Source organism: Oryctolagus cuniculus, chromosome 18 (genome assembly GCF_964237555.1).
Source record: "Oryctolagus cuniculus chromosome 18, mOryCun1.1, whole genome shotgun sequence".
In the NCBI taxonomy this organism is placed as follows: Eukaryota; Metazoa; Chordata; class Mammalia; order Lagomorpha; family Leporidae; genus Oryctolagus; species Oryctolagus cuniculus.
The window spans coordinates 69,310,065-69,329,072 of NC_091449.1; the positions used below are offsets into that span (position 1 = coordinate 69,310,065).

General features: G+C 65.5%; 3 protein-coding genes across 9 annotated transcripts in view; 1 reads left to right on the top strand and 2 right to left on the bottom strand.

Annotated features, from left to right (window-relative positions):
* Positions 1–3,506, bottom strand: part of SPATA2L (spermatogenesis associated 2 like) — a 5,403-nt gene extending 1,897 nt beyond the window's left edge. The window contains exons 1-2 of one of the 2 annotated variants that reach the window (XM_051842049.2): positions 3,361–3,506; positions 1,743–2,046 (exon numbers count right to left, since the gene is read on the bottom strand). In XM_051842049.2, the coding sequence (XP_051698009.1) occupies positions 1,743–2,045 (303 nt within the window). In that variant the 5' untranslated portion in view covers position 2,046; positions 3,361–3,506. Of the gene's footprint in view, positions 1–80; positions 994–1,742; positions 2,047–3,360 lie in introns of those variants that run through there. The other variant, XM_070062867.1, reaches the window with a different exon arrangement.
* A 53-nt stretch (positions 3,507–3,559) lies between these two features.
* ZNF276 (zinc finger protein 276) overlaps positions 3,560–19,008 on the top strand; it is a 32,925-nt gene continuing 17,476 nt past the window's right edge. The window contains exons 1-3 of one of the 3 annotated variants that reach the window (XM_070062861.1): positions 3,560–4,320; positions 5,247–5,366; positions 6,130–6,255. In XM_070062861.1, the coding sequence (XP_069918962.1) occupies positions 6,143–6,255 (113 nt within the window). In that variant the 5' untranslated portion in view covers positions 3,560–4,320; positions 5,247–5,366; positions 6,130–6,142. Of the gene's footprint in view, positions 4,321–5,246; positions 5,367–6,129; positions 6,256–17,239; positions 17,409–17,836; positions 17,969–19,008 lie in introns of those variants that run through there. The other 2 variants (XM_051830025.2, XM_070062862.1) reach the window with 2 other exon arrangements.
* VPS9D1 (VPS9 domain containing 1) lies at positions 6,526–17,087 on the bottom strand. 4 transcript variants are annotated; one of them, XM_070062865.1, is made up of 15 exons: positions 16,925–17,087; positions 15,865–15,940; positions 14,802–14,894; positions 14,537–14,699; positions 12,227–12,338; positions 12,094–12,156; positions 11,664–11,716; positions 11,475–11,562; positions 11,222–11,307; positions 10,215–10,714; positions 9,634–9,763; positions 9,190–9,296; positions 8,973–9,072; positions 7,726–7,830; positions 6,526–7,396 (listed from the first exon to the last, which is right to left on the bottom strand). In XM_070062865.1, the coding sequence occupies exons 1-15, from the start codon at positions 17,021–17,023 to the stop codon at positions 7,303–7,305; spliced, it is 1,869 nt and encodes a 622-aa protein (XP_069918966.1). In that variant the 5' UTR covers positions 17,024–17,087; the 3' UTR covers positions 6,526–7,302. The 4 variants fall into 4 exon arrangements, with proteins under 4 accessions (XP_069918966.1, XP_051685984.2, XP_069918964.1 ...); XM_051830024.2 differs by having other exon boundaries at positions 9,190–9,398; XM_070062863.1 differs by lacking the exon at positions 12,094–12,156 and having other exon boundaries at positions 9,190–9,398.

Here is a 19,008-nt window from a genome sequence, read left to right on the forward strand (position 1 = left end):
CCTAACACTGAGAAGTCCTGCCTCCCAGGTCCCTTCCATCTGTACCCCTGGAGACGCTGCCCCAGGAGCTGGGGACGCACCTGCTCAGACGGGGTTCCCCCAGTGTCTCGGGTCTCCCTGTCAGGAGAGACTGCCATCCCCCGTCGAGCTGTGTGCAGTCCCGCCTGCAGATGGGGCTCCAGCACTGTGTGTGTGTGTGAGACGGGTGGCAGGGTGCGCTCTGTGTGTGTGTGAGATGGGTGGCAGGGTGTGCTCTGTGTGTGTGTGTGAGAGACGGGTGGCAGTATATGCTCTGTGTGTGAGACGGGTGGCAGGGTGCGCTCTGTGTGTGTGTGTGACGGGTGGCAGGGTGTGTTTGTGTGTGAAAGACGGGTGTCAGGCTGCGCTCTGTGTGTGTAAGACAGGTGGCAGGGTGTGCTCTGTGTGTGTGTGAGGTGGCAGGGTGCGCTCTGTGTGTGTGTGTGACGGGTGGCAGGGTGTGTTCTGTGTGTGTGTGACGGGTGGCAGGGTGTGTTCTGTGTGTGTGTGTGACGGGTGGCAGGGTGTTCTCTGTGAGACGGGTGGCAGGGTGTGCTCTGTGTGTGTGACGGGTGGCAGGGTGTTCTCTGTGAGACGGGTGGCAGGGTGTGCTCTGTGTGTGTGACGGGTGGCAGGGTGTGCTCTGTGTGTGTGTTAGACAGGTGGCAGGGTGCGCTGTGTGACAGGTGGCAGTGTGTTCTCTGTGAGACGGGTGGCAGGGTGTGCTCTGTGTGTGTGACGGGTGGCAGGGTGTGCTCTGTGTGTTAGACGGGTGGCAGGGTGCGCTGTGTGACAGGTGGCAGTGTGTTCTCTGTGAGACGGGTGGCAGGGTGTGCTCGGTGTGTGTGTGTGTCACAGGTGGAAGGGTGAGCTCTGTGTGCGTGTGTCACAGGTGGCAGGGTGCGCTCCAGACCACACAGGTGTGTGTAGAGCTAAAGGCTGCTAGGACAGTCAGGGGGCTGGGCCGTGACCCGGGGGCACCTGCAGTCCTCCCGCCGTGCTTCCGCAGCGTGCCTCAGTGCACGACTCTGTCTCTTTCCCAGGAGTGAAACACGTTCAGGAAGATCAGGTACTGGTCCACAGCCGCACACCAGGAGCGGCCGGAAGCCAGCTGCTCCTGGCGTTGACGCCTCTAGGACAGGGGTCCGTTCTGTGCTTGACCCCAGGGGCGGCAGGCCCCTCCTTTCCTGTGTGAATGGAGGAATCAAAGTCCTAGAACCCCGTGCCAGCAGGTGTCCTGATAGAGCGGTGGCTCGGCTGCCATGGCAACCCGCGGGGGCGTATGTTGCCCACGTGCAGTGACGTCACCGCCTTCCTACTCTTCCCAGTTAGCTCTGAGCGCCAGCAGCCTCGCCCCCGCCTGCTGGCCAGCAGCGCGCTTAGAGTGGCCAGGCCCCGCTGTCCGCAGCCTCGGAACCGGTGGCCAGCACTCTCCCGTTTCGCAGGGGGCCGGCCTCAGCCTCCTCTATGGAAGTGGTCAGCCCACGTCCTGGTGGAATTAGGACCACTCAGGGACCTTAAGTCTCCCCTCTACACACACACCTCTGAACTTGTCCTAGAGTTTCCATGGCAACTATGCCCCGAGGTCCCCTTAGGGAGGACAGCGATAAAAGCAGGCGAGCACCCACATTCTCAGCCCCGGGACTGCCCAGGCAGACCTCAGGGCGCCCCCGAGGTCCCTCCGTGGGCTGAGCACCCTGCAGACACCTGAAACCCAGTCCCACCTTGATGGTGGTGAACTCCTTCCTCCAGGGCAGCAGGTACAGGTGCACGGCGGCCAGCTCCAGCAGCTCGAAGGCTCGGGCCAGGCCGTGCAGCGCGGGCGCCAGGTCGGCGCGGCCCCACAGCCCGTCGGTGAGCAGCGCCAGCGCGTCGTCCTGCAGCGCCCCGTGCAGGTCGAAGTCCTCGACCAGGATGTGCCAGAGCACGGCGCGCAGCGAGGGATCCCCGCACACGCCCGCGCGGCCGCGCCGCAGCTCGCGCTCCAGGCACAGGCGGTAGTCCTCGGACAGCGAGCTGCTGCCCATCCTGCCGGCGGGAGCGCGGTGTGAGGCCGCGCCCCGCCGGCTCAGCGCCCCCAGCCCACCCAGCCCCGCCGGGGGAGCCAGCATCCGCCCGCTGAGCGCCCCCTGCCCACCCCCCCGCCAGAGGAGCCAGCATCTGCCCGCTCAGCGCCCCCTGCCCACCCAGCCCCGCCGGGGGAGCCAGCCTCCGCCGGCTCAGCGCCCCCAGCCCACCCACCCCCCGCCAGAGGAGCCAGCCTCCGCCGGCTCAGCGCCCCCTGCCCACCCAGCCCCGCCAGAGGAGCCAGCCTCCGCCGGCTCAGTGCCCCCAGCCCACCCACCCCCCGCCAGAGGAGCCAGCCTCCGCCGGCTCAGCGCCCCCTGCCCACCCAGCCCCGCCAGAGGAGCCAGCCTCCGCCGGCTCAGCGCCCCCAGCCCACCCCCCGCCAGAGGAGCCAGCATCCGCCGGCTCAGCGCCCCCAGCCCACCCCCCGCCAGAGGAGCCAGCCTCTGCCCGCTGAGCGCCCCCTGCCCACCCCCCGCCAGAGGAGCCAGCCTCCGCCGGCTCAGCGCCCCCTGCCCACCCAGCCCCGCCAGAGGAGCCAGCATCCGCCCGCTCAGCGCCCCCTGCCCACCCCTCGCCAGAGGAGCCAGCATCCGCCCGCTGAGCGCCCCCTGCCCACCCAGCCCCACCAGAGGAGCCAGCATCCGCCCGCTGAGCGCCCCCTGCCCACCCAGCCCCGCCAGAGGAGCCAGCATCCGCCCGCTGAGCGCCCCCTGCCCACCCCTCGCCAGAGGAGCCAGCATCCGCCCGCTGAGCGCCCCCTGCCCACCCAGCCCCGCCAGAGGAGCCAGCATCCGCCCGCTGAGCGCCCCCTGCCCACCCAGCCCCGCCAGAGGAGCCAGCATCCGCCCCCTCAGCGCCCCCTGCCCACCCACCCCTCGCCAGAGGAGCCAGCATCTGCCCCCTCAGCGCCCCCTGCCCACCCAGCCCCACCGGAGGAGCCAGCCTCCGCCCGCTCAGCGCCCCCTGCCCACCCCCCGCCAGAGGAGCCAGCCTCCGCCGGCTCAGCGCCCCCTGCCCACCCAGCCCCGCCGGGGGAGCCAGCATCGGCCTGCTGAGCACCCACAGTCCACCCAGCCCCGCCGGGGGAGCCAGCATCCGCCCGCTCAGCGCCCCCCGCACCCTCAGCCCAGCCCCGCCGGGAGATCCAGGCCCTGGCCGCTGAGCGCCCAGGTGTCTACGGCTGTCCCCTTCCTCGAAGACCCGCTCGCGCCTTCTGAGCCTCCTCCTCCGCCCACGACCTCGGGCTCTGGATCCCACGGCCGAAAGCACTACCTGTCTGTCCCCGGGGTCCGGCAGCCGCCACCTCTGTGCGCCGGCCTCCTCCTCGGCACGCGCTTCCGCGGGACGCGGCTCCGCCCACAGGCCGTGACGTCGAGGGGCGGGAGGGCGTCACGTGCAGCCTCCTCGGAGGGCGGGGATTGGCCGGCTGTTGGGGGGCGGGGCCGCGGCGCTCGGGGCGGGCGCCATTCTCGAACTCCGGAGCCGGGGCGGCGTGTGCGGCTCCCGGCGTGGGTCGCGGGCACCTGGGGAGTGCGCCAGCGGGCGGCAGGTCCGTCTCCGCCTCTCGGGTACACGCGGGCCACTCGGGCCGTCCGGGGCCGGCTGAGGAGAGCGGCGTCCAGGAGCACCGGCCTCAGCGCGCGGCCGGGACTGACCTCCCCGGCCCAGGATAACGCGAGGCGGGCTCCTGAGAGTCCCCTGGGCCCCTCCCGGGCCGCCCAGGCGCGAGCGCCGGGACCGAGGGCCGTCCCGAGGGAAAGCGGGTTTGCTCTCGGAACTTGCGCCCGGCAGGATTCGCCGCCGGGGAGACTTCGGGGCTGCCGCGGACGGGCAGCTCGGCGGCGTGAGCCCGTGAAGACAGCCCGAGAGGCGGGGGCCCGGCTCCGCTTCCTGCAGTGCACGCCCGGGAGCCCGCGGTGCCGCATTCTGCCCGCCGCCCACGTGGGAAACCGCCTAGACTTTTGGGATCCTGTTACTGGCGTTTGGGGGCAGGCCAACAAAGGGGAGCCGTTTCTGTCTGCTCGCAAGTAAATTCAAATAAGGAAGTGAACGTTTTCAGCAGAAATCGAGGGGCCGGTGTCCTGGGCTCCGGGAGCGCCGCTCCAGATCCTGGCTGCTCCGCCTCCCACTCGTCTTCCTGCCTGCGCGTCTGGTGGGCCCGCCACCTGGGAGACCGAGCTGGAGTTCCTGGCTCTTGGCTTTGGCCTGGTTCTGACCTGTTGTGGCCATTTGGTGAGTGAACCAGTGGATAGAAGATCTCAGTCCCTCTGTCCTTCAAATAAATAAGGAATCTTTAACAAGCAAATAGAAAAATGGACACAGATGCACAGGGAAGGGGCAGACCAGAGCGATGCAGCTCGGAGCCAAGGACTGCGTGGGTTTTCGGAAGCTCCCAGGGCAGATGCAGGCGAGGGAGGGGCCTTCTGGGCCTCAGACCGGTGCAGCCTGTGGGCGCTCGGCTCACATTTCTGCCTCGCAAAGCTCTTGAGATTCTGAACTTGTTTTAAGCCACACATTTTGTGATACTTTGTTAGGGGGCGTCTCAGGATACTCACATATTCTGTGTACTCCATTTATTTAGTGCTGGGTAAGTGACACTGACAGCCGGGGTCAGGCTGCAGTGTCAGATCGACAGCTGGGCCTGGCCATCTGCAGGCTGCCCCAGCTGGAGCCCAGCCACACAGTGACAGCTGTGTGATAGCCAGTGTTGAGGCCTGGGTCATCTGTGTTCAGTTTCCTTCTCGGCTCTCCTAGGGCCGACATCCCCCCGCCCCCCGTTTGCACACACATCCTGCTGTTGGACCTCGGTCCACACAGTTTCCAACGCCCTCAGAAGGTGGAGGCCATCGCTAGGTCTGAGGCCATTGGTCCCTGCCTTGGCCCAGGACTGCCTGCTGGTTCCTGCCCCCACCACCGCACACATCCCCACACCGTGTGTCCAGTGTCACCAGTCTGATGGGTCTGAGGTTGTGTCTTGTTTTAATTCAAATCTCTTGGTTTCCGCTGTCATCTCAGCCTCTCTTGGGTTTGTTCTTACCGTCTCCGCAGACCACCTGTGGCCTGGCTGTCTTCCTACGTGGGGTCTTCAGTTCTTGCTGATTTGTAGGATTTCAAACAGGAATATTCTATGATTCTGTGATGCTTCTTGTTTCTTTTAGGTGGCACCGCGGGCTCAGTCAGGCTGAAGGACCAGCTCAGAGCCACACAGCGAGCACCAGCTGAGCACAGCCTTACCCCACCGTCAGGACGCGGTCCTCCCTCACAGCTCCCAGCTGCAGGTGTGTGCCCCGAGCACCCCCCGCCGGGGCTGCCCTCGTCAGGGTGCTCCTCCTCTACTGCTCCAGGAAGCGCGGCCTCAGAACTGCGCTCTGGACACAGCGCCGCGGCCGGCAGCAGGCTGTCACCTTCCCACCCTGCCCTGCCGAGGCATGTCCAGGTCCAGGAGCCCAGAGTTCTACAGCACAGTGCCAAGATCCAGATTTAGAACTCGATCCAGCACAAGCTACGGAGATTAACGTCCCTCAGGGGCTGTGGAGTGTCCGGGAGTCAGGGCAGGCTGGGGCCCCGGCCCTCGGCTCTCGTCTGCAGAGAGCCGGGGCCCCGGGGACTTTGCAGCCCAGCTGGGTGCCAGCTGTTTGTTCTGGGGCGCTGGGTGAGGGGCTGACCCTAGCCCTCAGAGGCTCCTCTAGAGGACAGTGGCCCCAGGGACTCAGGTTGTCCTGCTCCTGGGGTCAGCCCCCGGCATGCATGGCACAGGCTGGCCTTTGGTTTGAATCAGGGTTCAAGCCAGCTCTGCTGCCCACGGGGGAAGATGCACCACCTGTTTGCTCACAGGGGCCTTGTGAGAGGCAAACCAGGTGTTCCTTACAGAGACCTGGGAACAGAGCGCTGGGTAAGTGCCAGCTGCTTGTGTTTGACAAGAGCGTTGCTGCAAGGAGCCCCTATGGCCAGCTCCTTGGGGAGTCTGGGGTTGGGACCCTCCCACCACCTCCCTGTGGAACCCATGTTGTCTGAGGCCCTTCCTTTTCTTGCTCTACCCAGGACTCCCTGGCAGATGCTGTCCGTCCCTGGCTGCCTGCCCTCTTCTCCCGAGGGCCGCGTTGCTGTCAAGGGGCATTTCTGCTGGAGTCCCCTTCTGTGGCACAGTGACTGCTGGGAGGCCTTCAGGTGAGTGCTGTGGGCTCAGGTCTTCAGTGGGGACCTCCACCCTGGCTCCCTAATGCCCGGTAGAACTGTCCAGTCCTAGAGGGTAAAGCCCATAGCCACCTGGCCAGGTACAGCCCCCGCGGATCCTGCGCCTGTGCAGGGCGTCTTGGGTGACTGTGGCTCCTACCACCTGTCCTGAGCGGGCCCTCTGGTGGCCAGCAGTGAGATGCTAGGCCAGCCGAGCCTCGGCCTCAGCACTACTTGGGGGGGGGACTGAGCAAGCCGCACAGAGCCAGACAGCAGTGACCTCTTTATTTTAGGTTAGGCTGGGCTGGCAGCAGCCGCACAGGAGGTGCTCCATGGGCTCACGCTGGCCGGGGAAAGGCTGTCTGGGGCTAGGGGTTGGTCGAGGGTCCTGGATCGTTCACTGCCCACTGCCAAGGTGAGTCAGGACAGGGAGTGTCCTAGGCCTGGGGTGGGTGTGCGGCTCAGAGTCCCAGGCCTGGCCAGTGTAGGTGAGCAGGGCAGTCACTGCCCCGTCAACAAGCAGCACAGACTCGCGCCAGTGGCACCCTAGGGCCCTGGGGAGGGGTGGCAGGCTCTCCATCCTGGCTCATAGGAGCTTTGTTCTAGGAGTGGGATAGGGTGCGGTGGCACAAACCAGATTCTGGCTGTGGGCCCTGAGCCTCCCTGATGACCCTGCAGGTCACCCTGTCCACAGGGGGCCAGGCCCAGCCAGATGCTCACTGCAGGGTCCTCACCCACTGCTGCAGGCCCCAGGGAGGCAGCAGCCCCAGTCCCTCATGGGGCCTCAGAGGCAGGTGCAGGAGAGATCAGGGCCTGGTTGCTGGGAGCTGGTTTGGCCCCATCTTGCTGGGCGGACAGGAACTGCCCCAAGCCTCCGGGGGCAGATGCAGGGTTAGGAGGAGGGCAGGAGCTGGGGGCCCCACCACAGCAGCCCTGCCCCCCAGTGTCCTGCACTAGGTGTGCAGGGCAGCGTGGAGGCCACTGGACAGTCCTCAGGGGCACTGAGGCTGGGTTCTTCAGCAGAAGTCTTAGGGTCCTCCACTACTTGCCCAGGGGCCCCTGGGGCAGCAGCTCCACATAGCTCAGGGCGCTCTGTAGTGACGTCAGGCAGTAGCCCTCCTCTCCAATCAGGTACCTGTGTGGGGGAGCAGCAGGGGCACCCGTCAGCTGGAGAGGATGAGGGTGGCCCCCAGGCTCTGGACAGCAGAGGTTCATGGGGCCACAGGGAGGGCAATGTGGGAAGCTGGACTGGGGAGTCCTTGGGTGACAGAGTGGGGAGGCCCTCCAACAGTGATGGGCCCCCCCCAGACAGATGCTGCCAGGGGGACAGACAGCCCCTTGGCCCTGTCTAGGGTCTGCTGGGCCAGGGCCATGGGATGAGCTGGCAGGGAGCACCCTGTGCACAGGGGGGCCTCGGGCTTTCCTGAGGTGTGCCTGCCCCGCCCGGGGGCCCGCGTCGCCTACCCCTCGTGGATGAACTCCTCCAGGGCCGCACACTCCGACACCAGCTGTGGGAGGCCGCTCCTCAGCACCACAAAGGACAAGATGGGCAGCAGGTCATCAGCACCACTGTGGGCAGCAACAGCAGCTGCTGGGCTTGGGCCTCGGCTGGCCTTGGCCTTGACAGCTGCTCTCCCTGTACCCCCACTGGCAGTACAGGGCCACCTGGGAGTGGCAAGGCTGGAGCCCCTGTGCTGTGGCGTGGAGACTGGACCAGTGGCAGCCCCTTCCTGCTTCAGGCTGCACCAACCGCCAAGCCCTGGGGGGACCTGAGTGGGCCGATGGAGGGAGGGCTCCCTGTCCATAGCCCACTCACTCCCCAGGGGAGAGTGGTTACCCCTGTACAGCAGTTCTGGACAGGAGACTGGGGTCACGGGTCCCCATACTCGCTGCAGGGAAGGCCCATGTGTGCTGAGTAGGGGAGAAAATGAGACCCTCGAGACTGGGGCTGGAGCTTGACCCACTTTACCGCAGACCAGGGAGCCCCAAGGCCAGGACTCCCACACACCCAGCCCTGGCAGTATTGTATACAGTGGATGAAGAGGATCCATGGGAGCCAAACCGGCTTGACCAGACCCTGCAAGCTGACCCTGGCGGGGACCATTTGCTCCCTCGTGTTGCACTGACCACATCCCCTGCAGGCTCCTGGATGCGGGCCAGGGCCACAGCCCCGCTGCCTGCAATGGTAGGTGAATCAAGGCTGAGCCCGTCAGCCCAGCTGAGAGTGGGGGAGACTGAGATGGGATCGGGCACCACAAAGCCTTGTGGCTGCAGGACTCAGGTGAGGAAAGCCAGCCTCCACCTGAAGAGCAGGTTTGGGCAGGGAGTCCCTGGCTGGGAGGCCGGGATGGGGACTGGGCCCTTTAACAGGGCTTGGGTGGCTTCAGAGGGGTGCAGCTGCCCTCATGTGACGCACAGCACAAGCGTGAGCACCTGGGAAGAACCCCACAGTTCACCAGATCAGCCAGGAAGCCCCAGAGCCCTGAGCAGCCCTGCAGAGCAGCCCCGCCAGGAGGGGCTGTGCGGTCCTGGCTGCTGCAGCCTTGACCTTACCTGCCAGAGCGCAGGGTCCTCGGTGCAAACTGGCTAGGCTCGCTCTCGGGTACTGAGCCCCATGGGGGCTCATGGAGCAGCAGAGCTGTGGGGGCCCTGGGGGCCAGCAGGACTGCCCCTCCCGGCTGTGCCCACACCACTAGCCCTGGGGGACTCACATGGCGGCAGCGGCTGCAGGCGTGGGCGTGGCCTCGGGCGTGGCCTCCTGGGCGCGGCAGTAGTCTTCTGCACAGACACAGATGGCTCGCAGGGCGCGCACTGTGCACATAAATGGGGCTTCAGGTGTGCCCGCGCAGCTCCTCCTCGGCTCCGGGCCGTGCCTGTCAGTGCTGGGGTGGGGCCTCCCTCCCCACACCTGCCTCCCCACCTCCTCACCGATGCACTCCAGCTTCTTCTGGGGGCAGCTCTCCAAGACCAGCAGACCGAGCTCCTGGGCTGCTGTGCAGTAGGGGTAGGCGGCAGCCCCCTTGGCCTGTGGGTCCCTGGGGAGGAGTTTGGGGGGGACGCCAACGGCTGTTGGGGGTGCATTCCTGTAGAGCTCCATGCTCCTGCTCAGCGCCACCTCGCGGCCACGGTGCACACTCCTGGGGCAGAGAGCCACACTCAGTTGCCCAAGGCTGCCTGGGCAGGGGCGGGGCGTCCTGGGGCTCAGCCCTGGGGAGAGTTGGCATGCATCCTAAGCCAACAGCCCCGCTGTCCCGAGAATGGTGTCAGAGGTTGAGTGATGTGAGGGAGTGACTGGGGTAGGCCCTGGGGGCACAGGCCCTGGGAGACACCAGGTCACGTGGGTGGCTGGCTAGGCTGCAGCCCAGCCCATACCTGTAGAGGGCCAGCAGCAGGGGCCACAGCGGGGAGAAGAAGGGCTCCTCGATGCAGGCCAGGCAGCGGTCCTTGCAGGCTGCTGTGTTCAAGCTTTCGAAGGCCAGAAGGGTCAGTGACAGCAACCTGTCTGCCGGGAGCAGCGCCAGGAGTGTCAGGGGGTCCTGCCTCCGGCTCATGGTGAGGGGCTCGGCCCAGTCCTCCCCCAACTTGTCTTCAAGTCCGCCCCCCTCCGGCCCTTCCTGTGTGGCCTGCAGCTGTCCTGCACCTTCTCCCTGGGGGCCAGGACCACCTGCTGACCAGAGGCACTAACAGGCAAGTCTCCTCCCCAAAGAGAAGACTGACATGGACCAGGGCAAACAAGTGAGGATGAGCAGGCCCCACTTCTCCCACCTCCCAGTGAGGACTCAGAGAGCGAGGACTCGCACACAGCCACACCTGCTCTCTGAGGGAGAGCCAAGTGCCTGGCCCTGTGGGGAGGTGGACAGAGGGCTGTGATGGCAGGGCCGGCCTGGCTGGCTTGCAGGGCAGGCTCCCTGGCCAGCTGTCGTTGCTGGCCGCCAGGCACCTGCGGGCCTCACCGATGGCGCTGTGTATGTCCTTCACAGTGCTCTGCAGCCGCTCTAGCAGGGGCTCCCTCTTCACCCCTGGGGGCTGTGGCTCAGGCTGCCCTGCAGGGCCCCGACTCCACCTCTCAGACGTGGCCAAGAACTGTTCCAGGTCTTCGAAGGAGCTGTCCTTGTCCGGCAGGCGGGTGGAGGTGTCCGGTGAAGGTGAAGGAGGCCCAGCAGGGCTGTCGTCTGCCTCCCTGTCTGGGGGCCCAGGATGGAGCGGGGGTGTGGGAGGAGTGGCAGGGGGGCCGTCTGGCGGCCCTGGGGCTGTGCTGGGCTCTGGAGGGGACAGCATGCAGTACAGGCTCTGTGAAGCCCGGAGCCGCCGGCTCCCAGGAGCCAGCAGCCCGTCGGTGTCTGGGGGTAGGGAGCAGCAGCCTGGGGCGGCCCTGCTCACGACGGGGTACAGCGCGCCGTACACTGCACACTGGAGCCTCTTCAGGAGCTGTGAGATCGGGTGGTCGGGCAGGCTGCAAGGAGGACAGGGGGTGGGGAGGAGGCAGCAGGCACCACGCCCACCCCTGCCCCCTCTCAGCACTGAACACGAGTGCCAGTGGCCTCCCCCGGAGCTGGAGGGGCTGCAGTCCACCCACCGGCCTTTGACCTAGGGGCTGAGAAACCTGGCCTTGGGCCCACGTGTGTGACATGCACCTGTCTACACAGAGGCCACACTCGGAAAGCTTTCTGAGAAGGGACTCGGGCGTCGCTTACTGTAGGTGGGTGCTCAGGTATCGTGTGCCTCATCCCATCGAGGGGGTGGGAGGGAGGCAGTGAGAAACAGTTAGGGCAGAGGCAGCTGGGCAAGGGTGGCTGCAGCACTGTCCTCTCTGTGAGAGCCGGGAGCCTCAGAGGCCTGCTGTCCCACCCGGCTGCCCATCCAGCCTCCTAATGAACTTCCTTCCTAAGCCCTTTCCATGTTACTCGGCAACAGGGTGCGGAGCCCAAGGCTGGCAGACAGGCTCTGTGGGGAAGGGTACCTGAGCAGGTGGGAGACCAGGCTGGTCACCAGTGACAGGTCCCCTGGGCTCCTCTTGAGCTTGGCCCTCCAGTGCTTTGGCCAGTCCTGCAGGACAGGGGGCCTTGAGAAAGCACAGTGGGCCCCACACATGGGACCCTCATCCCCAGCCAAGGCTGCCTGGGTGCCCTCCCTGGGGTGTAGGGAGAACCAAACACCGCAGAGCCACATGGCCCTGCCTGCACCCCCCACCTGCTGGGACCCATCAGACTCACATGGTCTTGCTCGTACTCGAGGATGGCGGCAAAGAGGGCCCGCTGCTCTCGCTCCTCCGGGGTCAGGGCCACCTGACTGCAGAACCTCCTGGGGAGGAAGGGTGAGCTGGCGGGTCCAGGGCTGGGCCCGTGTAGGGGAGCCCCTGCCAGTCCTCCCTCAGCTGCCCAGGAGGTGGGCGAGAGGTGCACCTGTTGGCAGCCTCCTGGAGCCGAAGCCGGCGCTCTTCCATCTTCCTCTGGAGCTGGGTGGCAGAGTCAAGGGCTCGTGGTGCCTGACCTGGGTGCTCCGCCTGCCCTTCCCCCATCTACTTGGCACAACCCAGAGCACCTGAGATGTTCCAGGGCTCCAGTGGGCAGGTGAGTTACTGCTGCCCCCAGAGGTGCAGTCCAGTGGTGATGAGGGTCGGGAGGTAGGGCACCAACTCTGGGAGGGGCTGTTGCCAGGAAGGCATTGGGAGGACTTGAAGGGTGGGGAGGACACCTGCCGAGGCCAGGAGTGGGACAGCCCCGGCAGGCCTGGGGGCTGGGCAGGCAGAAGAATTCTCATCCCCACACCAACTGGCTCCTACTCCCCACCCTGCTCAAAGCCACACTCCTCGGGGACAGCCAGAAAGGGTGCCGTCTCCTCCCGGGCCTTGGCGATGACCAGGTTCTCCATCATCTGCCGCTGCAGAGACAGGGTCTGTGGGGTTGCAGGGAATGAGTCCTTCCTCCTCCACCCCTTTCCCAGGCCCTCCCTAGGCCCCGCTCACCAGCGATGTCTTCTGCATAGCCTGGCTGGGGTCCAGACGCGCCATCCGGGCCTCATATGAAGCCTTCAACTTCTGGTTCTGCAGGGAGGCCTCCTCCAGTGGTGTCAGCTCCCTAGAAGTGATGACCAGCTGCCATCCTGGCCCTGGGGGCCTCCCACTCTTCCCCCCAACCCCATTTTGAGGCTGGGAGGTAGGGAGGAAGAGGAGGTGGCGGTGGTGAGGGAGGGGCGGTCGACCCTTCCCGTCTGCCTTGCTGAGATGCAGGCAGATGTACTGCCAGGGCTCCACTTGTCCCAAGGAGCTGGGCACCTGGACTGTGCTGAAAATCAGTGGTACACCCGTGGCTATGACCCGAGCTCACAGGCACCGCCACGGCTCAACAGCAAGCTCAGTCTGTGCCTCGCCAGACGAGGAACGGTGTCCGACAGCCTCTTGGCGCCATAGGCAGCCCTGGTGGCACACGTCGCTCTGCTGTGCAGGGTCAGGAGAGCAGGCTGGCAGCTGAAGCTGCCCCTGTGCGGCAGGCCAGGAGGGCGGGCCTTCTGGTTCTACCTGTCTGCCTTCGTTGCTTCTTGCCTATGTCTTCTAGAAAACTGACATCATCAGATACTGTCTCCTCCTCTCTCAAGAATTCCAGAAACACTTAAGTCAGACTCTGACCCGCGTCATTTCTGTCCTGTGATGTCTGGGTATCTTTTCACCTTTTCCCCAGTCACTGACTCTGTCTTCTGCTACTTCTACTCTGCTGTTACACACTCGTCTAGCCATTTTTGTATATATGTGTGGATCTCTAGGGCAGAAAATAATTTGGTTTTTAGAAATTATTTATTTATGGGGCCAATGCTGTGGTGTAGCAGGTAAAGCCACCACCTGCAGTGCCGGCATCCCATATGGGCGCCGGTTTGAGTCTCAGCTGCTCCACTTCTGATCCAGCTCCCTGCTATGGGCTGGGAATGCAGCAGAGGATGGACCAAGCCCTTGGGCTCCTGCACCCATGTGGGAGACCCGGAAGAAACTCCTGGCTCCTGGCTTCAGATCGGCTCAGCTCCAGCTGTTGTGGCCATCTGGGGAGTGAACCAGCGGATGGAAGACCTCTCTCTTCATGTCTCTACCTCTCTCTGTAACTCTTTCAAATAAATAAAATAAATCTTCAAAATTATATTTATTTATTTGAAAGGCAGAGTGAATTATATAGGGAAGTAGAAGGATCTTACATCCACTGGTTCACTCCCCAAATGGCCACAATGGCTGGGGCTGGTCCAGGCAGATGGAACCCCATCTGGGTCTCCCGTGTGTGGTAAGGGCCCAAGCACTTGGGCCATCTACTGGGACTGCTTGGACTTGAATGGAATGCCATGGGATGCTGGCATTGCAGGCAGTGGCTTAACCCATTATGCTACAATGCTGGCTCCTCATTTAGTTTTTTTCTTTTTTAATAATTTAATTAAATTTCCTGGAAAGGTGTAGAGGCTCTCATCTTTTGGTTCATTCCCCAAATGCCCCAATAGCTGGGGCCTGGGGCAGGTGGAAGCCAGGAGCCTGGAACTCAATCCAGGTCTCCCACGTGGGTGGCAGGGCACAAGTAATTGAGCCGTCACCTGCTGCCTCCCAGGGTGCGCATGATTAACGGGAAGCGCAACAGCCAGGACTCAGACCAGACCCTCCCATGTGGAAGGTGCGCTTCTTAACTGCTACACCAAGTGCCCCAACTGTTTTTAAATGTATTTGCTAGAGAGAGAGACAGATCCCACCCACTGGTTTTCTCCATCCATGCTTGTCAGAGCTGGAGCAGGACCAGAGCCGGAGCCAGAGCTTGGAGCCGGGCACTCAGCAGGTTTCCCCGGCAGGCGGCAGGAGCACCACGGCTCGAGCCACCGCTGCTGCCCCCAGGTTCCACACTAGCCGGAGTCGGAGCCGGAGCCGGAGCCGGGCCGCGCGGGACACGGCGTCAGGTGCTCAGCTGACGCCTGACTCCTGCTAGTTTTCTGAAAATCATTTTAGTATTGGATTTTTTGTTTCCCTTCTACTTGGTCCTTTATTTTCTGGGTCAGGTTTCATAGTTTTGTTTCCCGCAGGTATTTCCCCTGCACGTCTTGTTTCTCTAAAGACAGGCGTGTCTGACTGCTCTCGGGAAGGCGGGGGTCCGCCTCTGCCCTGCGATTCTCGTTCTCTGCTCGGCTGCCTCGGCCTGTGTGCCACTTCCTTTATGCAGGGTAGAGCAGGGGTCCCCTTCTGGGACCCGTGGGAGCTGTGTTCACTGCCTCCAGCCCAGCCCCAGGCTCAGCCCACGTCCCGTCTCGCCCCTCTTACCTCTTAGAGCTGTGTGCCTCTACCACCTGAAGTCTCTGGAAGATTTCGGGTGGCAAAAAAGGAGACAGCTTCCCTCCTTCATCCGAGCACACGCGGCGGTGCCGGCTGGCAGGACAGGGGCCTGGAACAGCCACAGGCGTGGCTGGCTTCAGGTGCGTTTTGCCTGCAAGCCACACACATCCAGGGGTTAGCACGTGGGCCCGTGTCCCACAGAGATGCAGCTGTGGGGCCGCCCCAAGGGAGCCTCCTCCTGCTGGGGACCCACCGAGCTTGGCTGCCGTCGACTGGGCCCTCTCCAGACACTGCTCAGCCAGCTTCAGCATCTTGGGAGTGTCAGGGGGCACCGCGTCCCCGGCCTCTGGGGACCGGACAAGAAGGCTGGTCAGTCAGCTCCATCACAAGTCAGGCGCTCACAGGGATGGACACCAGGGAGTGGGACGCTGGGCCAGCCCATGCCGCGCACCGTCACCTGCCCCGGGCTCCCTGCATGGCCACGCTTGTCCAGCCCAACATCAGCGCGGCTCTGCCTAACTGGAGCCCCTGCTCCTCGTGGAGGGTCTCGCTATGAAGGTGGAGCCTGCTCTCTCCATGGGGCCAGTGCACAAAGAGGGATGTGCCGAGGGGGTCTTCTGGCACATACCCCCCAATGTCTGTGCCCACAAGCCTGGCTTCCCGAGGGTGGGGCGCCAGCACCTCGTTTGCTACCCAACACGCTGCTGGCATGCTCCAGAGTGGGCCACTTGCCGGCTGCCTCTCCTCGTTCCACACCGCTTGAGCCCCTGACACCCCTGAACCTGTCCTTGCACATCCCAGCTTCCACTCCAGCTCTGTGTGCTCTCGGTCGGGGCTGCTCCTGCCCTCCACCTCCCAGGGCCCCAGGAGCCTGCAGGAGCGCACGGAGCTCACTCGCTGCCTGGCGCTGGGCGGCCTCCAGCTCTGGGCACCTCTCATGTGATGTGTGCACAGTGGAGCTCCCCATCCTCCCTTCACACGGCTGCTCCCGTCCCCACCTGCCTGGGTTCACCTTCAAGGTCCCTCCACAAGACCTGGGCTCCCCCCACCTCCTTGGGGCTCAAAGCCTCCGTGAGCTTCCCGGAAGCAGCCCTGCCCATCCTTGCATGCCCCTCTGCTGGGAATGCCCCACCTCAGTGAAACTCACTCCTTCCTTGCCCACCCGTGGACTCTGTGGACCATGGGTGCCCACTCAGTGTCTGCCCCCATTGCTGCGTCACCCCGACACTGTGTGGCTGGACAGCCAATGACCAGGCTGCAGGAAGACCCCTAGATCCGGGACCAGTGCCCAGGAAGGAGCAGAGGCGAAGCCATACCCTTGGCCCTCTCCATTTCTTCCAGCAGCACCTGGGAGATGTAGTGGACGCTCCGCAGGTATTCCGTATATGCCTCCTGTGGAGACAGCGGGGTCAGGCCAGCAGACGGGAGGAGCCCCCTGCCTGCCTGGCCCCTTGCGGGAAGCCCGGGAACAAGCCGCCTGCAGGGGTCCTCCGAGGTGTGCCCGGCAGGGACTGCAGCTGTGCCAGAGCCCCTCTTCCCACAGGACTGCCTCGCGCGGTGAGCGCCCATCCTCCCCCTGGCTGCCAGTCTCTCCAGCTAGGGAGGGCCTGAGGTTCCCACGGGGAGGGAGAGCTGCCACTTCTCACTGTGCAAGGAGTTCCTTCCTGTCAGCCCAAGGGTCACTCAGCCAGTGGCTTCCGAGCAAACTAGAGGGAGGGCTGTTGCAAGTCTTGGGACACTTCCTGGCTCGGGTCTGGGAAATCCCTTTCTCCGAACCCCAGCCCGGGTGGAACACTCGCCAGGGGCCAGGGCTCAGGGCACCGGGGCGCGCCTGTTTTACTTCAGTTGTCAAGCCGCCCGTCTTAAGGACAAAATGGGTTCCAGGCAGGATCTCTGGTTGCAGGGCTGCTGCTGCCCACAAACGCACCTCGGGAACGAGGGTGCCTCTCCCCGGCCCGCGCGGGCTCCTCGCGCCTCCCGGGCGGCCCAGCCGGCGCCTCGGCCCGGGGCGCGCCCCACGCGCGGGGACCAGTCACGCCCCTGCCCGGGCTCGCCCGCCCGGCCCAGCGCGAGGCCGGCTGCTTTCTGGCCGCCGTGAGTCCACTCCGCCAGCGAGGCCGGGCTCTGGGTCACGGGCCCACCGGACAGCCCGGGAGACCGAGGCCAGCAGGGGGCTGGGAGCTGTCCAAGGTCAAGAGCCAGCCGGGGGTCCAGGGCCTCCGTCCTCTCGCCCAGGAACCGCCAGGCGCAAGGACGGCTCTGCCCGGCCCCCGCGACCCCGGCGCGGGGCAGAGCCCAAGTGCGACCCCCGCCGGGCGGCACCGGGACCCCCGGAGAGCGCCGCGGCGCCCGAGCTCCGCCCCCGCCTCGCCTCACCCGGGGCCGGTTGCCGGTGTCCAGCTCGATGGCTCCGTTGGCCAACTTCATGGCGCTCTGCAGCGGCTTCACCGCGGCGTCCCCGGCCGCAGCGGCCATGGCGCCGGGCGGCGACGCGGCGACGGCCGACGGCCGAGGCGGCCGAGGGGCGGGACGGGCGGCCGCAGCGCGGAACGCAGGGGCGCGGGCGCGGGGCCCGCCGGAGCAGCGGACCGCCGGAAGGGGCGCGGAGGTACTTCCGGAAGGGGCGCGGGGCACTTCCGGCTGCCCGCGGGGAGGAGGCCGGCGGGCGGGCGGGCGGGCGGCTGGGCGCCGGGCGGGTCCTGTCAGGGCCTGGGGGCGGGCCCGCGGGTTGGAGAGACGGAGGGGCCTTCTTGGGAGCTGCCGAGAGCGAGTCGGCGCAGCAGCGGCGTTTCCCTCCGCGTCGAGGACCTGCCTTGGAGCCTGTGCCGGCGTCCGCCCGCCCTGGGCCTGGCTCCTACCGGTGAGAGGCGGAGGCGGAGGCGCTGGCCGGCCGCGAGCTCTGGGGGCCGCGCCCTGTAGGCGGCAGCAGCGGGCACTGTCGCCCTGGGGCCGGAGCGGGGAGCGGCGGCGGGGTTCGACGTGGGTCCGCGGGGCGCCGCCGCGTTCCTCTGCCCCACTCCATCTGGGTCGCGGGGGCCGGGCGGCGCCCTGCAGCGGGGCCGGCTCGGGCGCTTCCTGTCGCCCAGGGCGGCCCGGCAGCGCTGGGCCTCGGGCCTCGGGCCGGCTCGGGTCCGCCGCCCCGAACGTGGAAGGCCGCCAGGGTGGCGGCGGCACGATTTGGCTGGGTACGGCGCAGGCCGGCGGGCGAGGTGGGTCCAGCCGGCTCGGAGGCCCGGTGACCTCGTACGCCCCTGCGCGCGGCCTGGCGGCCCACAGCCGACTGCGCCTTCCCCCGAAAGAGGCCCCTTCCGGCGGGTGCGGGCCGAGCGCAGGTCGACTCCGCTGCCCCTTCCGGCCTCTGCCCGGGACCTGTGTCCACACAGCCGCCTGGGCCCTAGGATCAAGCTTCGGATCAGACAGGTCTGGGCTTCCACGCGGTCTTGTCTCGTGCTTTGAGACCTCGGGAGAATCGCTTCCCTCTTTGCGTCCCCGTCTTCTGTTGGTTGAGTGGACCCGGAGGGTCTGGTGAGAACTGACTCCACTGTGTGACCCGCTTGCTCCCTGCCGGCCCTTTGCCGCTGGCGGCTCGTGGCTTCTCTTGTTGATTCCTGTGTGGAGGAAGCAGCTCTCCCGCCGGTGGTCACTCCGCAGTACTGGGGGCTGGGAGTGCAGTCCAGGGTGGCAGCGACCCACCGCCGCCTGCCGTCTCCACTGCCTCCACGGCTCTGCATTAGCAGGAAGCGGGTCGGGAGCTGGAGCCGGCGTGGAGCCAGGGACTCCGATACGGGGTGTGGGCCTGTCTTAACTGTTGGGCATCCCCTACACCTGGCCGAGAGGACGCCCGGGCAGACGCTGAACATGCCGATTGTTTCCCTGAAGGCGCAGCCTTGACGCTGCTCTTTGGCTTTCAGTCCCACAGAGATGGCGCGAGGGGCATTCACAGTTCTTGGAAAGGCCCCTAGGGCCGGTGGCCTTGTTCCGAGCCCATGCCCTTGAAGGCTGGGTGCTCAGCCAGGAACACCCGCTTCAGTCCTTCCCTCAGCCAGATGCCCAGGAGGCTGTTGATAGGGCGGGAGCCTCAGGCCACAGACACCTGCCTCCCTCCCTCTCTTTCTTTTCTTTTTTTTTTTTTTAAGATCTGTATTTATTTGAAAGGCAGAGTTACAGACAGAGGCCTTCGATCCGCTGGTTCACTCCCCAGATGGCCGCGATGGCCGGAGCTGCCCTGATCCGAAGTCAGGAGCTTCCTCCAGGTCTCCCGCATGGGTACAGGGGCCCAAGGACCTGGGTCGTCTTCTACTGCTTTCCCAGGCCACAGCAGAGAGCTGGACTGGAACAGCCAGGACTCGAACCAGTGCCCGTATGGGATGCCGGCACTGCAGGTGGCGGCTCTACCCGCTATGCCACAGCACCGGCCCTAGACCTCTCAGTTTCTCGGCACTTGTGCCACGGAGGCCCTG

Coding starts and splice junctions, on each gene's coding strand:
- VPS9D1 (XM_051830024.2), bottom strand. CDS start 17,023: ATGGCCGCTGCGGCCGGGGACGCCGCGGTGAAGCCGCTGCAGAGCGCC. Junction 11,308..11,474: donor TCGAGTACGAGCAAGACCAT/GTGAGTCTGATG, acceptor CCTGTCCTGCAG/GACTGGCCAAAGCACTGGAG. Junction 9,073..9,189: donor GAAGAAGCTGGAGTGCATCG/GTGAGGAGGTGG, acceptor TTATGTGCACAG/TGCGCGCCCTGCGAGCCATC.